The sequence below is a fragment of the Garra rufa genome, chromosome 22 (assembly GCF_049309525.1).
Source record: "Garra rufa chromosome 22, GarRuf1.0, whole genome shotgun sequence".
In the NCBI taxonomy this organism is placed as follows: Eukaryota; Metazoa; Chordata; class Actinopteri; order Cypriniformes; family Cyprinidae; genus Garra; species Garra rufa.
In genome coordinates, this window is record NC_133382.1 from 37747616 (window position 1) to 37773656 (window position 26041).

A 26041-nucleotide genomic window follows, 5' to 3' on the forward strand; every position below is an offset into this window, starting at 1 on the left:
ATGGCTTTCACCATCATGAGCTCATCAGCCAGCATCATAATATGCACCATATGCTTCTCTCTGGGAGCTCTCACGTCGCTGTCAGTCACAAACGAGGGCTGTAATTTCTCTGGCTGTTGGGTTGTTTGTAAACTTGGGATTTCATCATGTAGACGCCGCGGCGAAACATTTTGTTATGCTCTGCAGGGGTGCAATGATATTCGGAGCAGATTTGTGGGCCACTTTTACTGTATGTGTGTGTGAGTGTGTGTGTAATTGTGGTGAAATCATCTCCACCATGCGTGGAAGTGTTTCTGTGTCTTGGGGGAAACAAAACTAAGTACTTTAGAACTAGAGTTTTACATTTTTTGAAAAAATAAAAGGTTTGTGCGTTCGAAAAAGCATTATGGGTGGCTGTTATGTTGTGAGTGGTTACTAAGTGTTTTAGAATGTTTGTGGATGGTTGCCAGGCAGTTGCTATGGCATTCTGGGTGTTTTTAACATGTTGCTATTTTGCCTGAGTGTTGTGGGTGGTGATGTCATGTCGTTACTAGGGAGTTGCTATGGCACCTTAAGTGTTTTTAGAATGTTTGTGGTTGGTTACCAGGCAGTTGTTATGTGGTTGTTGTTGCTTTCTGAGTGTTTTTTTTTTACATAGTGCTATGTTGCCTAGACATTGTGGGTGGTCGTTGTATTGTGAGTGGTTACTAGAGAGTTGCTATGGTGTTTTAAGTGTTTTTAGAATCTTTGTGGGTGGTTACTAGGCAGTTGCTACAGTATGGCATTCTGGTTGTTTTTAACATGTTGCTATTTTGCCTGAGCATTGTGAGTGGTTGTTATATTGTGAGTGATTACTAGGGAGTTGCTAAGGCATTGTAAGTGTGTTTAGAATGTTTGTGTGTGGTTGCTAGGCAGTTGATCAGTGATTGCTATGGTATTCTGTGTGTTTTTAACATTCCTATAATGCCTAAGCATTGTGTGTGGTTATGTTGTGAGTTGTTACTAGGGAGTTGCTATGGTGTTTCAAGAGTTTTTAGAATGTTTGTAGGTAGTTGCTAGGCAGTTGCTATGGCATTCTGAGTGTTTTTAATATGCTGCCTGAGTATCATGGGTGGTTATGTTGTGAGTCGTTTCTAGGGAGTTGCTATGGCACTTTAAGTGTTTTTAGAATGTTTGTGGTTGGTTGCCAGGCAGTTGCTATGTGGTTGTTGTTGCTTTTTGAGTGTTTTTTACATAGCGCTATGTTGCCTTGACATTGTGGGTGGTCGTTGTGTTGTGAGTGGTTACTAGAGAGTTGTTATGCTGTTTTAAGTGTTTTAGAATGTTTGTTGTTTTAACATTGTTTTATTGTCTGAGTGCTGTGGGTTGTTGCTATGTGGCAAGTGGTTACTAGGGAGTTGCTGTGGTGTTTTAGAATGTTGTGGGTGGTTGCTATGCCATTCTGGGTGTTTTTTTTACTTGTTGCTATATTGCCTGGGCATTGTGGGTGCTTACTTTGTTTTGGAGTGGTTACTAGGGAGTTGCTCTGGTGTTGTAAGTGTTTTAGCATGTTGCTATTAATTGTAGGGGGTTACTATGTGATTGCTGTAGTGTTCTGAGTGTTTTTAACATGTTAAGAGTGGTTGCTAAGGCGTCGCTTTGGTGTTCTGAATAATCATAACATTATGTTGCTGTCAGGGCATTATAAGTGGTAAAAGTGTTTTTAGAATGTGGCTGCTAGGGCGTTGCTATGTGGTTGTTGTAGTGTTCTGAGTGAGTGTTTTTTAACATGTTGCTATGTCATTGCCAAGTAATTGTAAGTGGTTGCAGTAGTTGTACTGAGTGTTTTTTAGAATGTGGGTTTGGTGTTTCTAAGTGATTTTAACATGATGTGGCTGCTTGAGCATTGTGGGTCCTTTCTCTGTGTTTCTTGAGTGTTTTGTTGTGAGTGGTTGCTAGGGTGTTACTAGGCAGCTTCTAACATGTTTTTCTGTAGTTGTTTTTGTGTGTGTGCATTGCTATGTGATTTCTAGGTTGTTATAGTGATATTTCCATATGCAAACACTACAAATGAACACCAACCAGTCTATTAGATTCTTGGTTTGTTGGATAATTCAGTCCAAATGAAACCATGTGTAATATGAAGTGTTATCCTGCACATACACACAGTTCCCGCTGCCTCCAATTTACAGCTCTGGTGAAACAGTCAGTGTGATTTCGCAGGACTCATAAATACCTCTTATCTGTTGCTGTTTTCTCCTCTGGGACTTGTTTCATTGGTCCTCGTGCCAGTCAGCACTTACAGGATGATGTCATTTCCTTGGCAAGACCTCCACTGCCCAAATGGTCCAGTTATATGTTGAATGTCACAAAATCTTTAAAATCATTTCTTCTTTCCTTCAGGTATCCTTTTCCTACCGTCTTCAGTACATGCAGTAAGAAGGATCTCGCCGCAAGTTTGGAGAAAGGAGTGGGCATGTGTTTGTTCAACATGCCAGAGGTAAAAGTGCTCTACGGAGGCCAGAAATGTGGAAACGGATACGTCGAGGAGGGAGAGCAGTGCGATTGCGGAGATGTGGAGGTACGTCACAGCTTGTGTGTGCATGTTTAGTTTTTAAAAACATGCTTCCCTTAAGCACTGCACTTGTGCTTAAATTTTTCACACTCTCCAGTGAGTCGTGCATCATTAGCGAACACTCCTCCAAATCTGCAGCGAGCGAAATAAACTGTTTCTGCAGTGTTTTCTGCAACCACGCTGTGAGAAGAAGCATGAGAATGAGAGGAATCTGCCACTCTGGACCAGGAGATTTTTCAAGGACCGCAGAGAAAAGCTTATGTTAGTGCTTGAGCACTTCAGGTGTTTCCTGAGGGTGTAAATCTGTTCATTGATGCCTTTGCTGAAATGTTGCTGGCAGTGCAAAATGCATAGACAAAAGGTACAATGTTTGTGTCCATGCATCTGTCAACAGTGCTCATGTTCAATTTATGAATTTCTACATAGCCAGCAGTCAGAGAAAAGCATCTGGGAAATTATTTAGACATGAGTCTTACACACATGCAGATGTACTTGAGTCACATCTCAATTAGAAAAAAATACTTTTGTAAAAAGTGTCTTCTGCTCACCAGGGCTGCATTTATTTGATTAAAACTACAGTACAAACAGTAAAATTGGGAAATATTATTGCGATTTTAAAATAACTGTTCTATTTGAATATATAGCAAAATGTACTTTTTTGGTGAGGTATTGTTTCTCAACTGTGTCTCTTATGAATCTGTGTCTCTGTAGGAGTGTCTGAATCCCTGCTGTAATGCCAGTACATGCACACTGAAAGAGGAAGCTGTATGTGCGCATGGACAGTGTTGTGAAAACTGTCAGGTAACTTTTGACATTCGTTATAATTCACTTTATTTGTTGCATTCATTTATACCTGGCTAATTTCATGTACTTAAAGTAAATGTGTTCTATTATTTATTTATGCATTTAATTATGGACTTTATGCGTTTATTTAACTTAAAGTTGACATTTATTCAGAAACATTTATTAAATGTTTAAATATTTTATAATAATTTAATATATAATGCTATTAAATGTATTTTAAAATAAATATACAAAATACTGAATTAAATATTACCTCAAAAAAACTTTCACAAACCTTAAGATGTTCATGAACATCTTAAGATGTTCATGTCTTTCTTTCTTCAGTCAAGAAATTATTGTTTTTTGAGGAAAACATTACAGGATTTCTCTCCATATAGTGGACTTCTATTGTGCCCCCGAATTTGAACTTCCAAAATGCAGTTTCAATGCAGCTTCAAAGGGTTTGAAACATTTCCAGCCAAAGAAGAAGGGTCTTATCTAGCGAAACGATTGATTATTTTGTAAAAAAAAAAAAAATACAATTTATATACTTTCTAACCTCAAATGCTCGTCTTGCCTAGCTCTGCCTGAACTCTGTGTATTCTGGTTCAAGACAGTTAGGGTATGTCGAAAAATTCCCATCTCATTTTCGCCTCCAACTTAAAAATCATCATACATCGCTGTAGAAGTACCGACCCAGTGTTTACAAAGTGAACATGCAAAGATCAAATGCCCTTTACAGAGAAAGGTAAAACAGCAATGTAGGATAATTTTAAAGTCAGAGGATAAAATGAGATGGGAGTTTTTAGACCTACCCTAACTGTCTTGAGCTAGAATACACAGAGTTTTGTAGACGAGCAATTTGAGGTTAAAAAGTATATAAATTGTCAGTTTGTTTAGAAAATGACCAATCTGGCTGGGATCATTTAAAGTCCTTTGAAGCAGCATTTAAACTGCATTTTGGAAGTTCAGGGGCACCATAGAAGTCCACTATACGGAGAGAAATCCTAAAATGTTTGCCTTAAAAAACTATTTCTTTACAGCTGAAGAAAGAAAGACATGAACATCTTGGATGACAAGGAGGTGAGTACATTATCTGTAAATTTTTGTTGTGGAAGTGAACTTCTCCTTTAACATAAGTTGGCTATTAAAACATAAGCCTAAATAACCAAACAAAATAACTGAAAGTGCATATTACTCTAAAGCAATACAATTTTTTTAGTCTTTAGAGTAACATTCACTGATGAATCAGTTACAATTAAACCAGGAACAATAAATATTAAAGGACTTTATTGTTAATACGTTCATCATGATGTGTTTGTTGTGTAGCTGAAGCTTGCAGGGACTCCGTGCCGTGAGTCCAGTAACTCCTGTGACCTTGCGGAGTTTTGCACGGGCGCTGATCCCCACTGTCCTGCTAATGTTTACCTGCATGACGGACACACCTGTCAGGGTGTGGATGGACATTGTTACAATGGCATCTGCCAGACGCACGAGCAGCAGTGCATCACACTGTGGGGACAGGGTGAGTACAGCGCCACAGACAGCGAATCTGTCTATACCCTGATCTGTGTTCAGTACATGTGAAGAAGCTTGTGTGTGTCTGGCAGGGGCTAAACCAGCTCCAGGAATCTGTTTCGAAAGAGTCAACTCAGCGGGAGATCCGTATGGAAATTGTGGAAAAGACACAAAGGGATCATTTGCCAAATGTGAAGCACGGTAAGAGAAAATATGTGACCCTGGACCACAAAACCGTAGGTCTTAGGTAGCACAGGTATATTTGTAGCAATAGAAAAAAATACATTGTATGTGTCATCAATCTATTTGTTTATGCCTAAATCATTAGGATATTAAGTAAAGATCATGTTCCATGAAGATATTTTGTAAATTTCCTATTGTAAATGTATAGAAACTTTTTTTGATTAGTAATATGCATTGCTAAAAACTTAATTTGGACAACTTTAAAGGCGATTTTCTCAGAATTTAGATTTTTTCGCACTCTCAGATTTCAGATTTTCAAATAGTTTTATCTCGGCCAAATATTGTCCTATCCTAACAAACCATACATCAATGGAAAGCTTTTATTCAGCTTTCAGATCATGTATAAATCTCAATTTAAGAAAAAAAAGAAGAATAAGTAAAAATTATACATAACAACAACAATAATAATAATAATAATAATAATAATTATTATTATTATTATTATTATTATTAATTTTTGTTTCAGTATTGCTAGAGCGATATGAGTTTAAATATAGAAAGAATAATTATAAATTCTGAATTTAATAATAAATATAGAAAGGTATAAATAATATAAAGTTTGAATAATCTATATCCAGTATATCTAACATTTGGACACATGAAATCTGATTTTGGCATATATTATATATGTATTGTTAATAATAATAATAAAAAAAAAGTAATAATAATAATAAGCAATATTTAATTGGGATATTCAGTATACTATTAATATATCTGCTTAAGAGTAAATATAAATTCTAAATAATAATACGTAATATATGAATTTTATAATAATGATAATACTAACAATAATAGTAATAATAAATATTAAAGTATAAGTAAAGTTTGAGTTCAATATTGCCTGAGAAATATTTGATTATGTAAAATTCAATATATTATAAATCAATTTATTATAAAGGCGAAAAATATAAATTCTAAATAATAATAAATTATGAATAAGATAATACTACTAATAATACTAACAATAATAATAAATATTAACAAAAAGTATAAATATTATGAAGTGTGAGGTTAATATTGCCAGAGCAATGTTTGAATATTTGATATTTAACATATTATATATATAATATAAGTAGTGTGTGTGTGTATATATATATATATATATATATATATATTGAGTAAATATAAATTCTAAATAATAATAAATTATGAATTTAATAATAATAATAATAATAATAAATATTAAAAAGTATAAATAATATAAAATGTATATTCAATATTGCCAGAGCAATATTCGAATGTGATATTCAACATATTATTGAATTGAATTGAATTGAATTGAATTGAATTGAATTAAATATAAATTCTTAATAATAATAATTATTATTATAAATAATAATAATAATTAAAATAATAATAAATAGTATAATAATAATAATAATAATAATAATAATTATTATTATTATTATAAATATAATAATGAATAATAAATATTATAATAATACAATATAAAACTTCACGTAAAAAACTGATGTTGCATTTTTCAAAGACAAAGGCAATAATATAAACACATAAATAAAAAAAAATAAAACAACTTATGTATGGTTTTTGTTTTATAGGACAGTTTGTCACATTTGTATTGGGTCGTTATAAAATCCAAACAATTTATTAATAATTATTATAATATAATGTTTGACAAACTAATAATTTCATAATTTTCTGTCATACTTTTTATATTTTTTACTCTTTCACAATTGTTTAGATTTAGCTAAATAGGCAGTTTCCATTGTGACATCTTACCACACACAAACAAATCATGTAATAAAAAGCTTTTTTGAGTCTTTATTGGGTGTGTAATATAAATGTACTTTCAGAAATAAAAAGTGAAAAGTGTGAGAACTAGCCCCGGTCTTTGATATAAAGGAGTTTGGAGATGTAATTATAAGGTAGTATTTTTATATTTAATTTCATGCAAAATTGCATATTACAGATTTTTGGAAGATTGTTGCTTTTGCGAGTGCACTTTAGGACAACAGAAAATCAATAGCACCTTCAAAAACCTCTGAGCTCTTTGAGTGTTTTTCTCTTGAAATTACATTTTAGATTTAAATTAAAGTTTAAATGATTTTCTCTCATCAGTTTCTTCCCAGCCTGTTCTTTATTGACTGACTCATCCACACACACACACACAGAAAGAGATAAAACAGCCAAACAAATAACAACACAAGTCTTTTAATGAAAGAGAATAGTAGCCTATTGAAACTGTCAGAGTAATTTACATATGCAGGTAACACCTGTCATACATTTTGGTTTAATTGAGTTCAGATTGGCTGCTTTATTAAGTGTTTCACGGATCATATCATCGATGTAGTAATTATTTTAATGACTGAAGTGGACAGACGGAGGGAGAAACCGTTTCAGCTGCTAATGACTCTTTATTTTGGCCAAAGGGACTCAAGCCACGTTCTGTCTCTCTGTCTGTCTGTCCGTCCGTCTGTCTCTTTCTTTCTTTTTTGGACGCGGCTGCGTGAGAAACTGCCCTCTGAATGCAGTAATTGGTCTTTAGTGGAGAGGATGCCTCATTATTTCTCTGTGTTTTGGCTGCATTGGAATCAAAGATGTATGTCCCATTACCACGAGCCTCAGCAGAGGAAACACACTTCAGCGCTGTGAAAACACTGCATATGTGTCAGTCTGGGAAACTCTTTGATTCGTAACATGGGAGCTATTAGTTACTGGAAAAGTTAGTCAATTTTAGATAAGTTCACAATCCAAAATGGAAAAAACAAGGCTAAATGTAAAAAATAAAATGCAAATAAATAAATAAATATTATTTATTATATATTTTTGAAAATAATATTATGTCAGATCAATAAAAAATCAAATAAAATCAAGGCTAAATGTAAAAAATAAAATATAAAAACTTAAAACAAATTTGTTTGTTTATTTGTAATATACATTACCAGTCAACGTTTTTGAACAGTAAGATTTGTAATGTTTTCTAAAAAAGTCTTATCAAGCCTGCAATTTATTTGATCCAAAGTTCAGCAAAAACAGTAAAATTTCGAAATATTTTTACTATTTAAAATAACTGTTTTTATTTGAATATATTATTTAACTTTAATTTATTCCTGTGATTTCAAAGCTGATTTTTTAGCAACATTACTTGTCACACGATCCTTCAGAAATCATTCTAATATTTTGATTTGCAGTGTAAAAAACATTTTTTATTATTATGTTGAAAACAGCTAAGTAGAATTTTTTTCAAGTTTCTTTCATGAATAGAAAGTTCAGAAGAACAACATTTATCTGAAATAGAAATCTTTTGTAACATTATAAATGTCTTTATTATTACTTATGATAAATTTAAAGCATCCTTGCTAAATAAAAGTAATAATTCTATAATTTCTTTCCCAAATAAATAAATAAATAAATTATACTGACTTCAAGCTTTTGAATGGTATGGTGTATAATGTTACAAAAGTGTTTTTTTTTTTTTCAGATAAGACTGGAGTAATGGTGCTGAAAATGTAGGTTTGATCACAGGAATAAATTACATTTTAAAATATATTGAAATAGAAAACAATTATTTTAAATAGTAAAAATATTTCACAATTTTACTGTTTTTGCTGGTAGTGTATATTCACATATATATAAATATATATTTATATTTATTATTATTTAATTATTTTTTTATTTAATCTCAAATCATCTTTTTGTAAATATATGCATTTTAAATAGTTTCTATTTCTTGTTTTTTCAGAGATGCTAAATGTGGGAAGATCCAGTGTCAGGGCGGAGCCAACCGGCCAGTGATTGGCACCAATGCCGTCTCCATAGAAACCAACATCCCGCTCCAGGAAGGAGGGCGTATCCTCTGCCGTGGGACTCATGTGTATCTGGGAGATGACATGCCGGATCCGGGCCTCGTGCTCACCGGCACCAAGTGTGGAGAAAATATGGTAAAGAGAGTAAATAAAAAGAAAATGAGTATCGCTTTTTTTAATGTAAGTTAAGCTTGTTCAGATCATGTTCATGTAGATCAATGACTGCAGGACTGCAGAATGGGTGCATTGTTATGTGGTTTCTAGGGTATTCTGAATGAAACTAGACCTTATGTTGATTAATATTATTATTTTATTATCTTAATGGGTAGCTTTAGGTTTGTCTGGTTTTGCAAATAATTATTATGAATTATTAGATAATATTTGATCCCCAGAATTGATTTTCAGGGGCATTTTTACATTTTTTTTTATCTTAGTATTTTTGCCACTCAAAAGTTTAGGATCAGTAAGATTTGTAATGTTTTTTAAAGAATTCTCTTCTGCTCATCAAGGCTGCATTTACTTGATCAAAATACAGAAAAAAATAATAATATTGTGAAATATTATTACAGTTTAAAATAATGGTTTTCTATTTTAAAATATTTTAAAATGCAATTTTTTCATGTGATCAAAGCTGAATTTTCAGCATCATTACTGCAGTCCTAAGTGTTACATGATCCTTCAGAAATCATTCTAATATGCTGATTTATTACTTTTACGATTGATGTTGGAAACTGTTTTTTACATGATTTCTGAAGGATCATGTGACACTGAAGACTGGAGTAACGATGCTGAAAATTCATCTTTGCATCACAGGAATAAATTAAATTTTAAACTATATTCACTTAGAAAACAGTTATTTTAAATTGAAATAATATTTAACAATATTACAGTTTTTTCAGTATTTGTGATCAAATAAATGCAGCCTTGATAAGCATAAGAAACTTCTTTAAGTTTTTTTTTATATCTATATAAATTCATAGGCAATTTTTCACACAATTTCAACACAATAAATGTGCTGAAATTGTGCAAAACATCATATTTGTATGTAAATTAGGCTCTTTATAGATTTTCTAAACTCATATTTACATACATGTATAAAACTCAGCACTATTTTTTGCCTCAGGTTTCCCATGACTAGATATGTCTAGAATAGAATAGGCAAAGTTTACACCGTTGATCTTTTGCCTCAATCTATATTTCCGACCCTGATCTGATATCATTATAATTCTTTATCAAAATCAATAGAAAATGTTGGTGCCATGCAATGCAAAATGCAATAACTGCATATTGAGTCAAAATTGAGTCATGAATGAAATCAGGGTTGTTAACTAGGGAAAGAGTGGCCTCATTGGTTACATCCTAACATAATTGGAAAATACCCTGACATCATAGTATAAATAAAAAGAAGTTATAAACCAATAAATGTGTGTTAGACTGAATTGTGTGTGACATACACAGCATGAGACACTTTTTTGTCATTTGCTGCTGTGAGGACATTAAAATGGATCATGCCAGTATGTTTGGGTGGAGTTGAGCTGTCAATCATTACTCTCTTTCTGTCTGTGTCTATAGATGTGTCTAAACAGACAGTGTCAGAACATCAGTGTGCTCGGGGTTCACGACTGTTCGGCCAAGTGCAGTGGACACGGGGTGAGTATATACAGTCAAGCCCAAAATTATTCATACCCCTGGCAAATTATGATTTAAAGTTACTTTTATTCAACCAGCAAGTTTTTTTTTTTTTATTAGAAATGACACAGGCGTCTCCCAGAAGATAACAAGACGATGTACAAGAGGCATCATTGTGGAAAAAATTATTTCTCATCTTTTATTTACATTTGAACAAAAAGTGCCATGCCATTATTCATAACCTTCTCAATAATCAATAGAAAAGCCTTTATTGGCTAGTACAGCAATCAAACGCTTCCCATAATTGCTGACCAGCTTTTTGCATGTCTCCACTGGTATTTTTGCCCATTCATCTTTAGCGATGAGTTCCAACTCTTTCAGGTTGGAGGGTCTCCTTGCCATCACCCTGATCTTTAGCTTCCTCCACAGATTCTCAATTGGATTTAAGTCAGGACTTAACGTTAATGTTTTTGTCTGCTAACCATTTCTTCACCACTTTTGCTGTGTGTTTTGGGTCGTTGTCGTGCTGAAATGTCCACTGGTGCCCAAGGCCAAGTTTCTCTGCAGACTGCCTGATGTTGTTGTTGAGAATTTTGATGTATTGCTCCTTTTTCATGGTGCTGTTCACTGTGATTAGGTTCCCTGGTCCACCGGCTGAAAAACAACCCCCAAAACATTAGGTTTCCACCATGTTTGACAGTGGGGATGGTGTTCTTAGGGTTGAAGGCTTCTCCTTTTTTACACCAAATGAAGGCTACATCATTGTGGCCAAACAGTTCAATTTTTGTTTCATCTGACCATAAAACAGAAGACCAGAAGGCTTCTTCTTTGTCCAGATGAGCATTTGCAAAGGCCAAGTGGGCTTTTGTGTGCCTTATCTGGAGAACTGGTGTCCTCCTTGGTTTAACATTTAGATATGGTCTTATAGCCCTTTCCTGACTTGCCACAATGCGCAGTCGCAGTTCCTCAGTGAGCTCCTTTGTCTTAGCCATGACTGTCCAAAAACCAACAGCAGAGAGCTTCTGTTTTTCACCTGTTGAGTTGATTAAAACAGCTGTTGACAAAACAGCTCCCAATGAATCTGTCAGGATTTAGTTGTGTTTCTGTCATGTTTTCCTAGTGTTTTTCCCCCCATGTTTCCTATTCATATGGTTTAGTCCTTTTGGTTCATGTTCTTTTGGTTCAGTCATGCCCATATTTGTATTTCCCCCTCGTCATCCTGTTATCTCGTTTGTAACCGCGCCCTGTTTGTTGTGTATTTAAGTCTGTGTCAGTTCACACCCCAGTGTCGGTCGATAACGTTGCTTCTGTTTGTTTCAGCTCCATGTTCTACGTTTCTTTTCTTTAATAAATAGCAGTGTTATTTTACACCGGGTCCTGCCTCATCATATCCACTCTTCAACCTGCTAAAACTGTGACAGAATCAGGGTAATTAGGATGCTTTAGAACAGCTTGGACTATTTGGAATGGTATAGAACTTTGGATTTTCCCATAGACTGTGACAGTTTGCAAAGGGTATGAATAATTTTGGACATGCCACTTTTTGTTCAAATGTACATAAAGGCTGATAAATATTTTTTTTTTTCCACAATGATGCCTCTTGTACATTGTCTTATTATCTTTTGGGAGAAGCATGAGTCATTTCTGGTCAAAAAAAATTGCTTGAATAAAAGTAACTTTAGTCAGAATTTGCCAGGGGTATGAATAATTTCAGGCTTGATTGTATCTGTCTGACTCTACAGTTTCACTCAGAAATCCATCTCAATTTGATCTCATAACAGAGCAGTTTCATCTCAGACCTACGTATCAACTCCAGTAGCTCATACAGTGTAGAAATGTTCTTGATCAGATGAATCTTGTGTGACACTCATGACAGGATTTCCATAATTAAATGATGACAGCTCGTCGTCTTGTCCTCAGTCTCATAAATTATTCATTTTTATGGCTGCACTCATAATGTTAAACTGGGCTTAGTGTGATTTCTTTTAATAAGGATGGCAAAGTGCATGACTGCATGAATAATTCAAGTCAAAGTCATATGTATAGCATGCATATTATTTTAAAGCAGCTTTAGAGAAATCCAATATGTTAGTTTTACAATATTGTAACCCCTTTGAAAAGCTGGATGCTGAATGATTTTCTACCTATATATCTGTTTTTTATTTATAAAATGAAAGAGTTTTATTTCTGTTTAGTAATTAAATTGAAAGTCTGTTAGGGAGTGTATTCAACAAAACAAAATGAATAATTTATATATTTATTAATATAATAATAATTACTTATTTGTTATTGTTTTAGAATCTATTGAAAATGTACTCAACAAAACCTGTTCAATTATTATCAACAAAAATGATCAACACTTTTGTATCAAATATTAATATGTATTATTATTATTATTATATCTTTTTTTTCACATTAAAGTCTAATGAAAATTTATATATTTTTTCTTTATGTATTGGGATGAAATATGACCTTATGTATTTATTTCTTCATTTATTTTAGGGAGTTTATTCAAAACTTATCCAGGTCATTACTTCTTTTTAATCATTAAAAAATCCTAAAGAAAATGTATATAAATTAATATAATAATAATAATAATAATAATAATAATAATAATAATATACATTAATAAAATCTAATGAAAATAATGTTCCCTTCCGGAGGGAACTCTACGCTGCGTCCTGGTTAGGACACTTTGGGAACTGCCTTCAGCGTGACCGGTTCTGAAGCTTTTATGAAACAACGGCAATGAACTTGACATTGACCGGCGCCAGCCCATGACGTCATTAACAAGGCGCCTGCTAGTATAAAAGGGCGCTTGTGAATGCATCAACCATCTTTTTGTTCTTCAGATCACCTTGTTCTAAGCGTGAGTATGATGGCAACGCCCGGAGGTAAACGTTTCAGAAAGTGTGCTGATCCGTGTCAGAGGAGTCTGACACCGGATGATTCACACAGTTTGTGCGTCATATGTTTGGGTGAGGAGCACGCGCGCTCCGTCCTTGAGGGGGCGGAGTGCGTCCATTGTGAGGGCTTTCCTATTAGAAAGCTCCGTTCTCGTTTGTCCCTTTTCTCGAGGGAATCGGGACATCCATCTGCCCCACGCGGCTCTGGTCCCGCGGCAGCCGAGGCTGCCCGGCGGCTGAGATCATGGGGCTCGCAGGTGGAGCTCGCTGATGAGTTTGAGAGAGGCGTGCGTCTCTCACGCTCGCCAGCGGGAGACGAGGACGCGCTGCTGGAAGAGGATGTGTTATCTCTCACATCCTCAGATCCAGCGGCAAGTGCTCTGTTGGCTCTTAGCCAGGGCGAGCAGGAAGAGGCTGAGATGGGCGAAGATGAGTCTTTTGAGCCCGTCCAGCCCTCCTGCCCCGCGTATGAGGAGCTGATGGACGTCATGGGGCGCGCCGCCGCGAGGTTAGATCTGCCGTGGCGGCGCGCACAGGAAGAGGTCTCTCACGGTCGGCTCGGTGAGAGATATCTTCCTGGCCATGTACGGCCACCTCCTTTGAGCCTCCCATTCCTTTCTGACCTCCATACTGAGGTCGAAAAGGCATGGGATAAACCGTACTCGGCCCGCATTAACAGACATCAGCATGTTAATTATGCTGATGTCCAGGGAATGCGTGAGCACGGGTACGTGTCGATGCCTCCGGTGGAAGATACCCTGGCTGCGTATCTTTCATCAGGAGGGATGTCGACACTTACGGCTCCAACCCTGCCAAATAAGCCGCTGAAGGAGACATCGCGGCTGAACGGTAGGGCATACGCGGCTGTGGGTCAGGCCGGTGCTGCTCTGCACACTGTAGCGGTGTTGCAGGCGTACCAGGCCGATCTACTCAAAGATTTGGACCAGGGCATGGGGCTTTCCCCAGAGGAGGTGACTGAGCTGCGCCGCACCACCGATCTCTCTCTGAGGGCCACCAGACAGACAGCGACCGCGGTCGGTCGGGCTATGTCTGCTTTGGTGGCCACAGAGAGGCATCTGTGGGTGAACCTCATGGACATCGGGGAGAAAGAGAAACGCTTTCTCCTCGATGCCCCGGTTTCACCTTCCGAACTTTTCGGCACATCCATTGAGACGGTGGTCGAGAAGTTCAGGGAGGCGAAGGCGCGCTCAGCAGCGTTTAAATCACTCATCCCTCGCCGGTCCACGCCCGCACCCGAACGCCAGGAACAGCCTGGCCCGTCCCGGCCTAAGGACCGGAGGCAGGGCCAGGTGGCTAGTGTGGCCACTCGAGGCCCTCCACCTCCACGGAGCAGGTCTCAGAGGAGGCGTGATGCGCGGCACAGGAAGCAGGATCTTAGGGAGACGATCCAGCGTCGGCGTCAGAGCAGGCGTGAATCGGGTACCTGAGGTCCCCTTCCTTTTGCCCCTCGCGCTCGCTCGGCCGCCTGCCTTCCTGGCCTCTTAACTCCGGGGCCGGGCCTATGATGAAGCTACTATCGCACTCTGACGGCCCGGCATACGAACTGACATAATGGGTGTTATGTGTGTATGTAATGTTTGTCTACCAGCTCCGCTTGGGTGAGACTTAGTTGGGCCCCTTAATTTGAGCCCCTATATCCCCGAGCGTTAAGTGTAGCCAGGTCTCCCCTCCATCTGAGATAGTGTCTAGACCTCCACTTCTGTTAACTCCTGTGGGGTTAAAGCGTTGTTAGGCTCCCTCTCACGGGTGAGAGTGTGTTTCCTGGAGCCTCCGCCATATAGAGCTCAGGGTGGCAAACTTGCAGATGCACGTTCACCCACCTGCTGGGTGCGGTAGTCTACCCCGTCCCGTGGTGAGAGTCCCTTTAGACTCCGCTCGTCTGAGTGTGAAGACCGGGAGGCTTGGGTAGGTTCCCCACCCTCCGTTAGGATAGGTGCAACCCAGGGTTGAGCGCATGGGCTGCCTCTCGTTGTGAGTCAGTGCATTAAGGCCCCGCTCCCCAGGGCCCTGTCTAATAGGGAAAGAAAGAAGTTTCTTTAGTGAGAGAGGAAAGGCTAGAAACCCCTAAGTGTGAGGATTTCTTGTTAACACTGGTTTCTCACAGTTCTATCAGTTTCGGACAGTGCTGGTAGCTGGTAGGCTCTCGTGAGCCTCGCTATACTCTGAAGCGTACAGTGCTAGGCCCTCCTTGGCGGCTGCCCTGGTTTGGCCTCCAGGCTCCACCTCTGGAACCTGTGTAGACGCCTACAGCCCTGTCCAGATAGCATTTAGGGGCTGAGTGTAGTAGGTCTCCCCTCATCATTAGTGAGCTTTGTTGGTTAGCACCTCCACTCCTAGACTTTCCTGCCACGGTGAGCGTTGTCAGGGTGTTGTAGGCTTCCTCTCACTGAGAATCCCTCTGTAGGAGCCTCCGCTCTTCGCTGCTGCTGTTCAGACCTCCTTTTCGCCTATGGCGTCATGTCGTAGGTTGGGTCTTCCCCATGGGTTAGACTAAAGACGGTTAGGCGTGTTCTCTTACATGAGAACCGTCCAGTTGCAGCCTTCGCTCCCTTCAGTGCTCCGCTGATAAGTACATACCCTTGGCACTAGCTGGTAGGCCTGCCTAGGCCTCGCTAACCGCTGTGCTCGGTGCTTTTGCTCTCTGTCAAAAGCTGAGTATTGGTAAGGCTCTCTCTTTCTAGATTTGAAGCCTCCACTTTACAGTATCCTGTGAGGTGGGTTTATGTACTGGTAGCGTTGAGTGTAGCCAGGTCTCCCCTCAGTGAGATTTTTTAGACCTCCACTCTCGAGCATCTCTCGCTAGGGACTATAGAATACCGCTCATCAAGGCTGAGTGTTGTCAGGCTTTCTCTCTCTGTGAGATTCGTGCAAAGCCTCCACTCTGCAGGGCCCTGCTCTCAGCACTTTGGGCCCTGCTGTGAGTCCTGGTATTCTCTGAGCGTTGAGTGTAGCTAGGTCTCCCCTCACTAAGAATATTTGGGTGAGATCTCCACTCCATAGAGCTAGGAGATTGAGCGTTGCTAGGCTTCCCCCTCATCCGAGGGTCTCTGTGAAGCCTCCGTTCCCCTGAGGCTCCGCTCCGGGTACTCTCAGACGTGAGTGTAGCTAGATCTCCCCTCACTGTATATTTGGTGTAAGATCTCCACTCTGTAGAGCTGGGAGGTTGAGCGTTGTCAGGTGTTCCTCTCATTTTGAGAGTCTCTATGAAGGCCTCCGTTCCCCAGAAGCTCCGTTTTTAGTACCTCCAAGCGTGAGTGTAGCCAGGTCTCTCCTCACTTAGAGCGTTGAGGCCTCCACTCGTAAAGAGCTGGCGGATTGAGCGTGTTGGGGCTTCCCCTCTGGTGAGGCCCCCGTTCTCCAGAAGCTCCGCTTCCAGTCTTTCCCTCCAGGCGTGAGTGTAGTCAGGTCTCCCCTCACGAAGGGTTATTGAGATCTCCACTCCTAAGAGCTAGTGGATTGAACGTTGTCAGGTTTCCTCTCTTCCTGAGAGTCTGTTGTGAAGCCTCCGTTCTCCAGAAGCTCCGCCTTCAGTACTTTTGGCGTGAGTGTAGCCAGGTCTCCCCTCACTGAAGAGGTTATTTTGAGACCTCCACTCCTGAGAGCTAGTGGAGTGAACGTTGTCAAGGTTTCCTCTCCCTAGAGAGTCTTCTGTGAAGCCTCCGTTCCCCAGAAGCTCCGCCTCTGTACTTACAAGCATGAGTGTAGTCAGGTCTCCCCTCATACAAGGGTTTATGTTTGAGACCTCCACTCTTACAGAGCTACAAAGCTCCAGGCTTTGCTGTCGCCTGTGATAATTATATGGTGTTTCCCTCGCTACGCTCTGGGCACCTTCTCAAACCCACAATAGTGGTGAGTACTCACGCGAAGCTTTTGAGCACTCCTTAAAAACCCACGTGAAGTGGTAAGTGCACACGCAAGTCCTTGGGCACTTTCTAAAATCCACATGAGTGGTAAAGATTCCCCCCTAAGGTTGGGTTCTTTTGTAAAATCCTGTATGGTATGGGTTACGCATTATCCTCCGTTCCCATTCTAGAGCTGGTTCTAAAAACCCCTGGGTTTTTCCAACTCCACTACAGACAGCACTATAGGATCGAGTGTCGCTAGGCTTCCTCTCATCTAGAGAGTCTTCTTGCAGAAGCCTCCACTCTCCTGAGAACTCCACTTAAGTGGTTCTATTGCTTAGGCTCCTGGAGCCTCATGGATCACCTCCAGTGTTGAGTGTAGTTAGGTCTCTGACCTCCACTCCCAGAGTTCCCCGCAAGCACAGAGTGTTGCTAGGCTTTCTCTCGATTAGAGAGTCTCTTTAGAGCCTCCGCTCCTCAGAACCCCCGTCTAGTGTGAAGGCTTAAGGGTAAGCTTCACTACTGGCGGTGAGTGTAGGTAGGCCTACTCTCGCTTAGAAGTATCAGGCCTCCACTCCTAGGAGTTCCGTGCTTGGGTGGCCGAGCCAGCTGTGACGTCGGCCCGAGCGATTTTCGCCGGTAGTGGGGAGTGATTTCCTTCTTGACTCCTCAATCAGTCAGTTGTTCACTTACTCCTCAGCATGGCGGTGTTGGTATATCGTTCCCAAAGTGTCCTAACCAGGACGCAGCGTAGAGTTCCCTCCGGAAGGGAACGTCTCAGGTTACGTAGGTAACCCTAGTTCCCTGAGGACAGGGAACGAGACGCTGCGTCTCGTAGCCATGCTTCGGGCCCCACTTACGTCTCCATCATACAAAAAGATGGTTGATGCATTCACAAGCGCCCTTTTATACTAGCAGGCGCCTTGTTAATGACGTCATGGGCTGGCGCCGGTCAATGTCAAGTTCATTGCCGTTGTTTCATAAAAGCTTCAGAACCGGTCACGCTGAAGGCAGTTCCCAAAGTGTCCTAACCAGGACGCAGCGTCTCGTTCCCTGTCCTCAGGGAACTAGGGTTACCTACGTAACCTGAGACGTTTTGTTTGCTTGAGATATTGTGATAAAATATGACTTAATTTCTGTATGTATTTATTTATTTATTTATTTATGTTAGGAGGTTTACTCAACAAAACATGTCCAAGTCATAATTTACTTTAATTATTTAAAAAAAAAAAATAAAGCCAAAAGATATATTTGTTTTAATTAAAAATAAAATATAATCAAATTTTTTTTTTCTTGAGATATTTGGATGACATATGACCTTATTTATTTTTAACTAATTCATTCCTTTACATATTTGCTTTGACAAAGATATTGAAATGATGCTTGGATATTTAAATCATATTCTTCATATATTTACATTTATGTACTGTTATTACTGTTACAACTAAATTTTTGTATGTTTATCTTGAAATTTGCATCCTTATTAAACTCTGTTTAATTGCTAATTGGACATTTTATGATAATATATTTAAGCTTCCAATTCCCATTACCATTAATTAATCATGATTTTAATCAGCGTTTTGTCTTTTCCTAAAAAGCACATCTAAATGTTTTTAAAACAAGATGAATTTACTTGGAAAGCAAAACTGCATAAACAGAGCGTTTTGTTTGTTTTCACATGTATCAAAGTCAGCGCTTTAATGAGAATTTGAGTGTCCAGTTCGTAATTATGTGTTTGGCTATGATGTGAATATGATTTTTACAAGTTAGAAACACAAAATTATAGTAATTACTTGTTGCTGTTATTGTAATACATTTTGACTGAATGGAAATACTCAGAGAATAAGAAACATTTTGCTAATTCACAATATGATTTCAAGAAATAGTTCTTGTTATGCTGAACATAATTATAGTAATTCTGACTTGAATGCAACTAAACGCCACTTTGTGAACCTGTATTTCAAGTCAATCTCTTTCATATTGTAATGTAAGACTTACACATATATTTAATACAAATATAAATACTGAAACATAAGATGGATGGATCCATGAGTTCATGATGGATCCAGGTTCAAAAGCTTAATTTCCACATAGTCTCAGGCTATACTTTTACATGTCAAACCTTCATTTAATTAAGCAAAGCATGTTTAGATTACAGTCAAAATGAGTCCAGATGAGATCTTTGTAAATACCGAGGGGTGAAACCTGACAGAGCGAATGTGTATTAGCTCCAGCGTTATGAAGGATATCACAATGAATGAATGGAGTCTTCTTGAAGAAGAGGTCGGATTGGTTACAGATAGTGAGAAACAGATAGTGGAAGTCCATGAATGAGCTCACGGATCTCCAGATTAGATCAAGATGTTCTACTAAATCCAACATCTGCGGCTCATCAGCGCCAAGAGAGAAGAACCAGAAACAAACGCTGCCAAATGGAGGAAAGAGGAAGTGTTTGAGTGCTTCGGTAGATGTTGAGGAGGTGCTTTTACAGACTTACAGCACACAGGACATGACGACCGCTCAGCAAACACACTCACACACGGACCAATAAAGACAAAGCTGGACATTGAATAATTTGTTACCTGTATTCTGTACCATGTTTGCATTTGTAAAACGCAATTAATTAATTTCCATTTAGCAGTTAAACTGAGGGTTTTGGAGGGGAATCAGAGGATAACATGTTCAGGTCATATTTCATCCCAAAATATCTAATGAAAAATAATTTTGTGTGTTTGTGTCTCATATGCAGGTTTGTAATAATAATAAGAACTGTCACTGTGAGTCGCTGTGGGCTCCTCCGTTCTGTGATAAAGCTGGGTTTGGAGGCAGTATGGACAGCGGCCCTATGAGACCAACAGGTATTAAATGTACAGTATCCCACTAAAGTGAATTCCCCCCCTCACATTTCAGCAACCATTTTAGTATATCTTCTCAAGAGACAATACTATAGAAATAAAACTTGGATATATTTTAGAGTAGTCAATGTGCAGCTTATATAGCAGTATAGATTTACTGTCCTCTGAAAATAACTCAACATATGGCCATTATTGTCAAAATAGCTGGCAACAAAAGTGATAACAGCAGTATGTTGTTTAATGCAAAGCCACATGTCCTATTCAACATGTTTATGTTTTTGTCTGCTTGACAGGACCATACAAAGTTGTGTATCTTGTATTAGAGCAGTTAAAATTAGGCGCTTTTAAGTACAATTCTCTCTTTCTGACCACTGGATGTTCAACATGGCATCTCATGGCAAAGAGTTACACTAAAGTGGTCAGGATCATACAGAGGTTTTCCAAGATGGGTTCCATTCAGAACAGGCCTTGCAGAGGTTGATCAACTAAGTTGAGCACTCGTTCCGTCCGTCAGGTGCAGAACCAAGTCTGTTTGCAAAGGCGTCATCCCAGAAGGAACCCTCATCTGAAGCTGGCTCACAAGAAAGCCTGCAAACAGTTTGCTGAAGACAACCAAGAGCATGAATTCCTAAAACCATGTCCTGTGTTCTGATGAGAGTATAAGATAAACTTGTTTGTCTCAGATGGTGTCCAGCATGTGTGGCGATGCCCTGTTGAGGGGTACCAAGAGTCAAGCATGGTGTTGGTAGCATCATGGTCTGGGGCTGCATGAGTGCTGCTGGTACTGGGGAGCTGCAGTTCATTGAAGGAAACATGGATTCCATTATGTACTGTACACTCTGAAGTAGAACATGATGCCTTCCCTCCAGAAACTAGGCCGAACTGCAGTTTTCCAACATGATAATGATCCCAAACACGCCACCAAGATGACAACTGCCTTGCTGAGGAAGATGAAGGTGATGGGGTGGCCAAGTATGTCTCCAGACCTGAACCCTATTAAGCACATGTGGGACATCCTCAAGCATAAGGTGGAGAAGCACCATGTGACTAGGATCCCAGCAACAACCTGTGCAGCTCTGGTCAATTCCATCGCCAGGATGATTAAGGCAGTACCAGATAACTATGGTGCTAACAGAATATATTGACACTTTGGTCAAGTTCACTCAGGGTGTACTCACTTTTGTTGCCAGCTATTTTGACAATAATGGCTGTATGTTGAGTTATTGTCAGAGGACAGTAAATCTATACTTCTATACAAGCTGCACATTGACAACTCTAAAATATATCCAAGTTTCATTTCTATAGTATTGTCCCTTGAGAAGATGTAGTAAAGTGGTTGCTGAAATATGAGGGGTGTACTCACTTTTGGTGACATACTGTATATCTTTGATTTATTATAATGCTCTTCAACAGTGTCTACTTAATTCACCAATGTGTTTGTGTGTCTCTGTACGTGCAGACAGCAGCACTGTGATGGTAGGCATCCTGGTGGCGTTTCTGTGTCTGCTGTGTGTTGGAATAATCGCGTGCATTAAGAGGAAAACTCTGCTCAGTTTGTTCTTCAGCAATAAGAAGAACACCATTGAAAAACTAAGGTATTAAACCTGCACAGCTGAATTTAGCAATGCCATAATTAGTCATAATTAGTTTTTTCATGAGCATTTTGCTCTATATCTGACCCTTAGAATTAAACAGACTGTTTTTGCTACAGTATCATTTAGAATTATATATGTAAATGAGTTGTGTTGTGATTGGCTGACTTCTGTGTGTTGCAATAAGTCATATTGTTAATGAGGGTGGAACAAGTTCCTAAAATATGTGTTGATATGTGGGTTTATTTGCACGATTACAATCCCATAACCATGCTGGGAATGGCTTAACTTTGGTAATGTTACATTGGATGTATGTTATTTCCATTTAGCAATTAAATTGACAGTTTACTAGGGAAGAGAATCTCAGGAGGGCTTTTTTTTCATAAAAAAAAATAACTTATTTTAGGACCATTAATTTTTTTGTAGTCATGACTGTGATTAAGCATGATGATAATTAAGCATGTTTAACCCCCAGTTCTCATTATACTACAGATTAATCACATTTTAATTAGTCATTTTGTCTTGTTTTCCAGTAAAGAACTTCTAATTATCGTTAAAATGAAATCAATTTACTTGAGAAACAAAACTGCAAAAAAGAGAACTTATTAGAGAATATATCTTATTTTCCTTTTGTTTTGTTTTTTTGTTTTTAAATATATAATACTTAATAGTAACAGAAATATATATTTATTATAAGTATATATTTATGTCATATGTATTTTTCGTAGAGAAAATATTTACGTAATTATTATTTTTAGATAAGAACAATTGATAACTGGTGCAATGAAATAATTGCTAAAGTAAACTATGGTTCCCTTCCGGGAACTCGAGCCGCGTCAGGAACGCTATGGGGAACGCCATTGGCGGGCCGCACTCTGAACTATGTCTAACAACCAATGAATGACGGGGGTGACGTCACAGGCGCGGTGACGTCACCAACCAGGAAGTATAAAGCACGTGCGTTTGAAGCCGGCGGCAGCTTTTGTCATTCAGCGAGAGCGCTCTGTGTCTGTGTCTGTCTTGCCATTTCTGCTGTTTTTGTGTCCAGTTTGACACACTTTTATTTGAGTAGAATGGCATCTTTGCAACCTATTAAGAAAAAGAGTTTGATGGTGGTTAAGCGCCCGCATAGACAGTGTGTCCCTCCCTGCCAACGCTTCATTGTTGGTGGGGATACACACAGTCTATGTGTGGTCTGCTTGGGAGCGGAGCATGCACAGTCAGCCCTCGAAAAGGCTGGCTGTGAGCACTGTGAACGCCTGCCGGTGCGTCTGCTTCGCTCCCAGAAAGCCCTCTTCGAGGAGGGGGCTTTCACTAGCGTGCCCCGTGGGTCTGGCCCCGCTTCCGCCGAGGCGGAGCGGCGGCTGCACTCGTGGGGCTCGCAGCTCGATCTGCTGGAGGGTATGGAGACGGGTGATCCCCTATCTCCGCCCTCACTCAGCGGATCGAGCGATCTCCTCCTGGATGTGGAAGCCCGCGCTGCGGTTTCTTCCCCCCGGGAGGAGGTCCCCGAGTTCCTCTTGTCTTCCTCCGAGGAGGTTGACATTGAAAGTGTTACAGAGGAACCACAACCGCCATCACGCTCGCCTCACTATGAGGAGCTCATAGAGGTGCTGACTAATGCGGTAGCCAAATTACACATCACATGGCCCGCAGAACAACAGCAATCACATGAGCCGCAGCGAAGCCGATTAAATGATCGCTTCCTGCGGACAAAGTCAGCACCTCCTAAACGGAGCCTTCCCTTCTTCCCCGATCTCCACCAAGAGCTAGCGAGATCGTGGGAAAAGCCATACTCCTCCCGTCTTTTCTCCCCCGCTGAAAATTATGGAAATGTGGGGGGGGCAGAGGAGAATGGCTATAGGACGATGCCACGGGTTGAACAGACGCTTGCGGGCTATCTGTCACCCGGCTCGGCGTCGTCCTTGAAGGCTCCGTCCTTGCCCACCAGGCCCCTTAAAGTCACTTCTGGCCTGATGGGTAAGGCATACACGGCAGCAGGTCAAGCAGGGTCTTGCCTTCACACCATGGGCATCCTGCAAGCCTACCAGGCTGACCTGCTGAAGGAGTTCAGCAGCGGCGAGGAAGTTAGCGTTACAGAGATGCAAAAAACTGCAGATCTCGCTCTCCGCGCCACCAAGGAGGCCGCCCGTGCTGTTGGGCGGTCTATGGCAGCCCTGGTGGCCGCGGAGAGGCATCTCTGGCTGACCCTGTCCGACGTAAAAGACAAGGACAGGGTCACGCTTCTAGACGCCCCCCTGCAACCATCTGGCCTCTTTGGTGCTTCGGTTGATACCGTTGTGGCCAGGCACCAGGAGGCCCGCAAGCAGGCGGCGGCGTTCAGAACTTTCCTTCCTCGCCGCGTGTTCTCCTCTGAGGCTGCTGCACCATCTAAGAAGCAGCCTCAGCCGTGTACGAGCTCCCATAGAGAGGCACAAAAGCAGAGCGTTGCCGCCCGTGCTCCCCCGGCCCAGCCTAGGGGACTCGGAAAGCAGCGCTCTAAGTCGGGGGCTTCCAAGACGAAGAGGCCTGACCTGAGGGTCGTCCTCCAGTCAAGGAAGTCCTCGGCTAAGCGGCCCTGACGGTTGTGGTTCAGGGCCGTTGAGGGCAGCCCCTCTCGAGGGGGTTTGCACCGTACCTCCAGGTGCGGGTTTCAGACCCCTTCGTGGCCCTCAGGAGATGAGTCAGCTAACCCTGCCAGTGTTACAGGGCGCGGCTATCTCCCGCGAGCATCCTCTAGCTGGTCCGCCCGGAAACGTAGCGGCCCTGGAGAGTTCGCAACCCCCGCGGGGGTTTTCCGAGGAGCTAATTCCGGCGCTTCCTGCCAGTTCGCTGTTACAGGACTCCGAGTTAGTTCCTCAAGTAAATCCAGACACCAGTCCCGAGAGGCTGGTACCCTTAGTGAACTTTCTGGTTCTTCAGCACAGGAAGTATCTCAGGTTCGCTTTCAGGGGCAAGGCTTACCAAGACAGAGTGCTTCCTTTCGGCCTAGCTCCCTCACCCCGCACTTTCACGAAGTGTGTGGATGCTGCGCTGGCTCCACTGTGACTCCAGGGCATCCGCATACTCAACTAACAGTTAGCGGTTCAGCATCGAGGTGCTGTTCTCGCTCACATGAAAGAGTTAGGGTTGAGACTCAACGCCAAGAAGAATGTGCTTTCTCCACTACAGAGGACCACTTACTTAGGCGTAGGGTGGGATTCGATCTCCACGCAGGCACGCATGTCTCCTGCACGAGTCGATTCCATACTGACCGCAGTGAATGCAGTAAAGCTAGGCCAGTCACTCACTGTCAAACAGTTTCAAGTACTGTTAGGTCTTATAGCAGCCGCTTCCAACGTGATACCTTTTGGACTGCTGCACATGAGACCACTACAGTGGTGGCTCAGGACCAGGGGGTTCTCCCCGAGGGGAAACCCACTCCGCAAGATCAAGGTCACGCGGCGTTGCCTACGTGCCTTGGCCATGTGGAGGAAACCCTGGTTCCTCTCTCAGGGACCGGTACTGGGAGCGCCTGGTCGCCGCATCACGCTAGCGGCCAACGCTTTCCTTACCGGTTGGGGAGCGGTCATGCGTGGCCGCTCAGCCCAAGGCCTATGGAACGCCCACCATCTCTCGTGGCACATAAACCGCTTAGAGATGCTGGCAGTATTCCTGGCCCTAAAGAGGTTTCTCCCAGACCTAAGAAACAGACATGTGCTGGTCCGTACAGACAGCACTGCGGTGGTTCACTACATAAACCACCAAGGAGGACTCCGCTCACGCCCCTTATACAAGCTGGCGTACCGGATACTCCTTTGGTCTCAAGAGAAATTCCTCTCCCTGAGAGCAGTCCACATCCCTGGACATCTGAATGTGGGAGCAGACGTCCTGTCAAGGCAGGGGCCGAGGCCCGGGGGATGGATGCTTCACCCAGAGGTGGTGAGGCAGATCTGGAGAGTGTTTGGCCAGGCACAGGTGGACCTGTTTGCGACTCAGGAGACATCGCACTGTCCCCTCTGGTACTCTCTAGTTCCTCCAGCTCCACTGGGGCTGGAGGCCATGGCACAGACGTGGCCGAGGCTGCGTCTGTACGCCTTTCCCCCGATCGCTCTGCTCCCGGGAGTTCTGGAACGGGTCCGTCGGTTTCAAGTGCGGCTGCTACTAGTAGCCCCGTACTGGCCGGCACGAGTATGGTTCTCGGACCTGGTATCTCTCCTAGACGGCTCTCCGTGGGAGATTCCCGTCAGGAGGGACCTCCTGTCTCAGGCTGGGGGCGCAATATGCCACCCCCGCCCAGAGAGGTGGAGGTTATGGGTGTGGCCCCTGAGGGGGCACAACTCATAGGAGCGGGTCTCTCAACCGAGGTTGTT

The 26041-nt window shown here is 41.2% G+C and overlaps 1 protein-coding gene across 1 annotated transcript in view; it reads left to right on the forward strand.

The window, feature by feature from the left end:
• LOC141297528 (disintegrin and metalloproteinase domain-containing protein 12-like) overlaps positions 1-26041 on the forward strand; it is a 40664-nt gene continuing 14623 nt past the window's right edge. The window contains exons 1-9 of the mRNA XM_073827950.1: positions 1-80; positions 2362-2539; positions 3245-3334; positions 4646-4841; positions 4927-5035; positions 8781-8979; positions 10417-10494; positions 19992-20100; positions 21557-21692. Coding sequence (XP_073684051.1) covers positions 1-80; positions 2362-2539; positions 3245-3334; positions 4646-4841; positions 4927-5035; positions 8781-8979; positions 10417-10494; positions 19992-20100; positions 21557-21692 — 1175 coding nt within the window. The remainder of the gene's footprint in view (positions 81-2361; positions 2540-3244; positions 3335-4645; positions 4842-4926; positions 5036-8780; positions 8980-10416; positions 10495-19991; positions 20101-21556; positions 21693-26041) is intronic.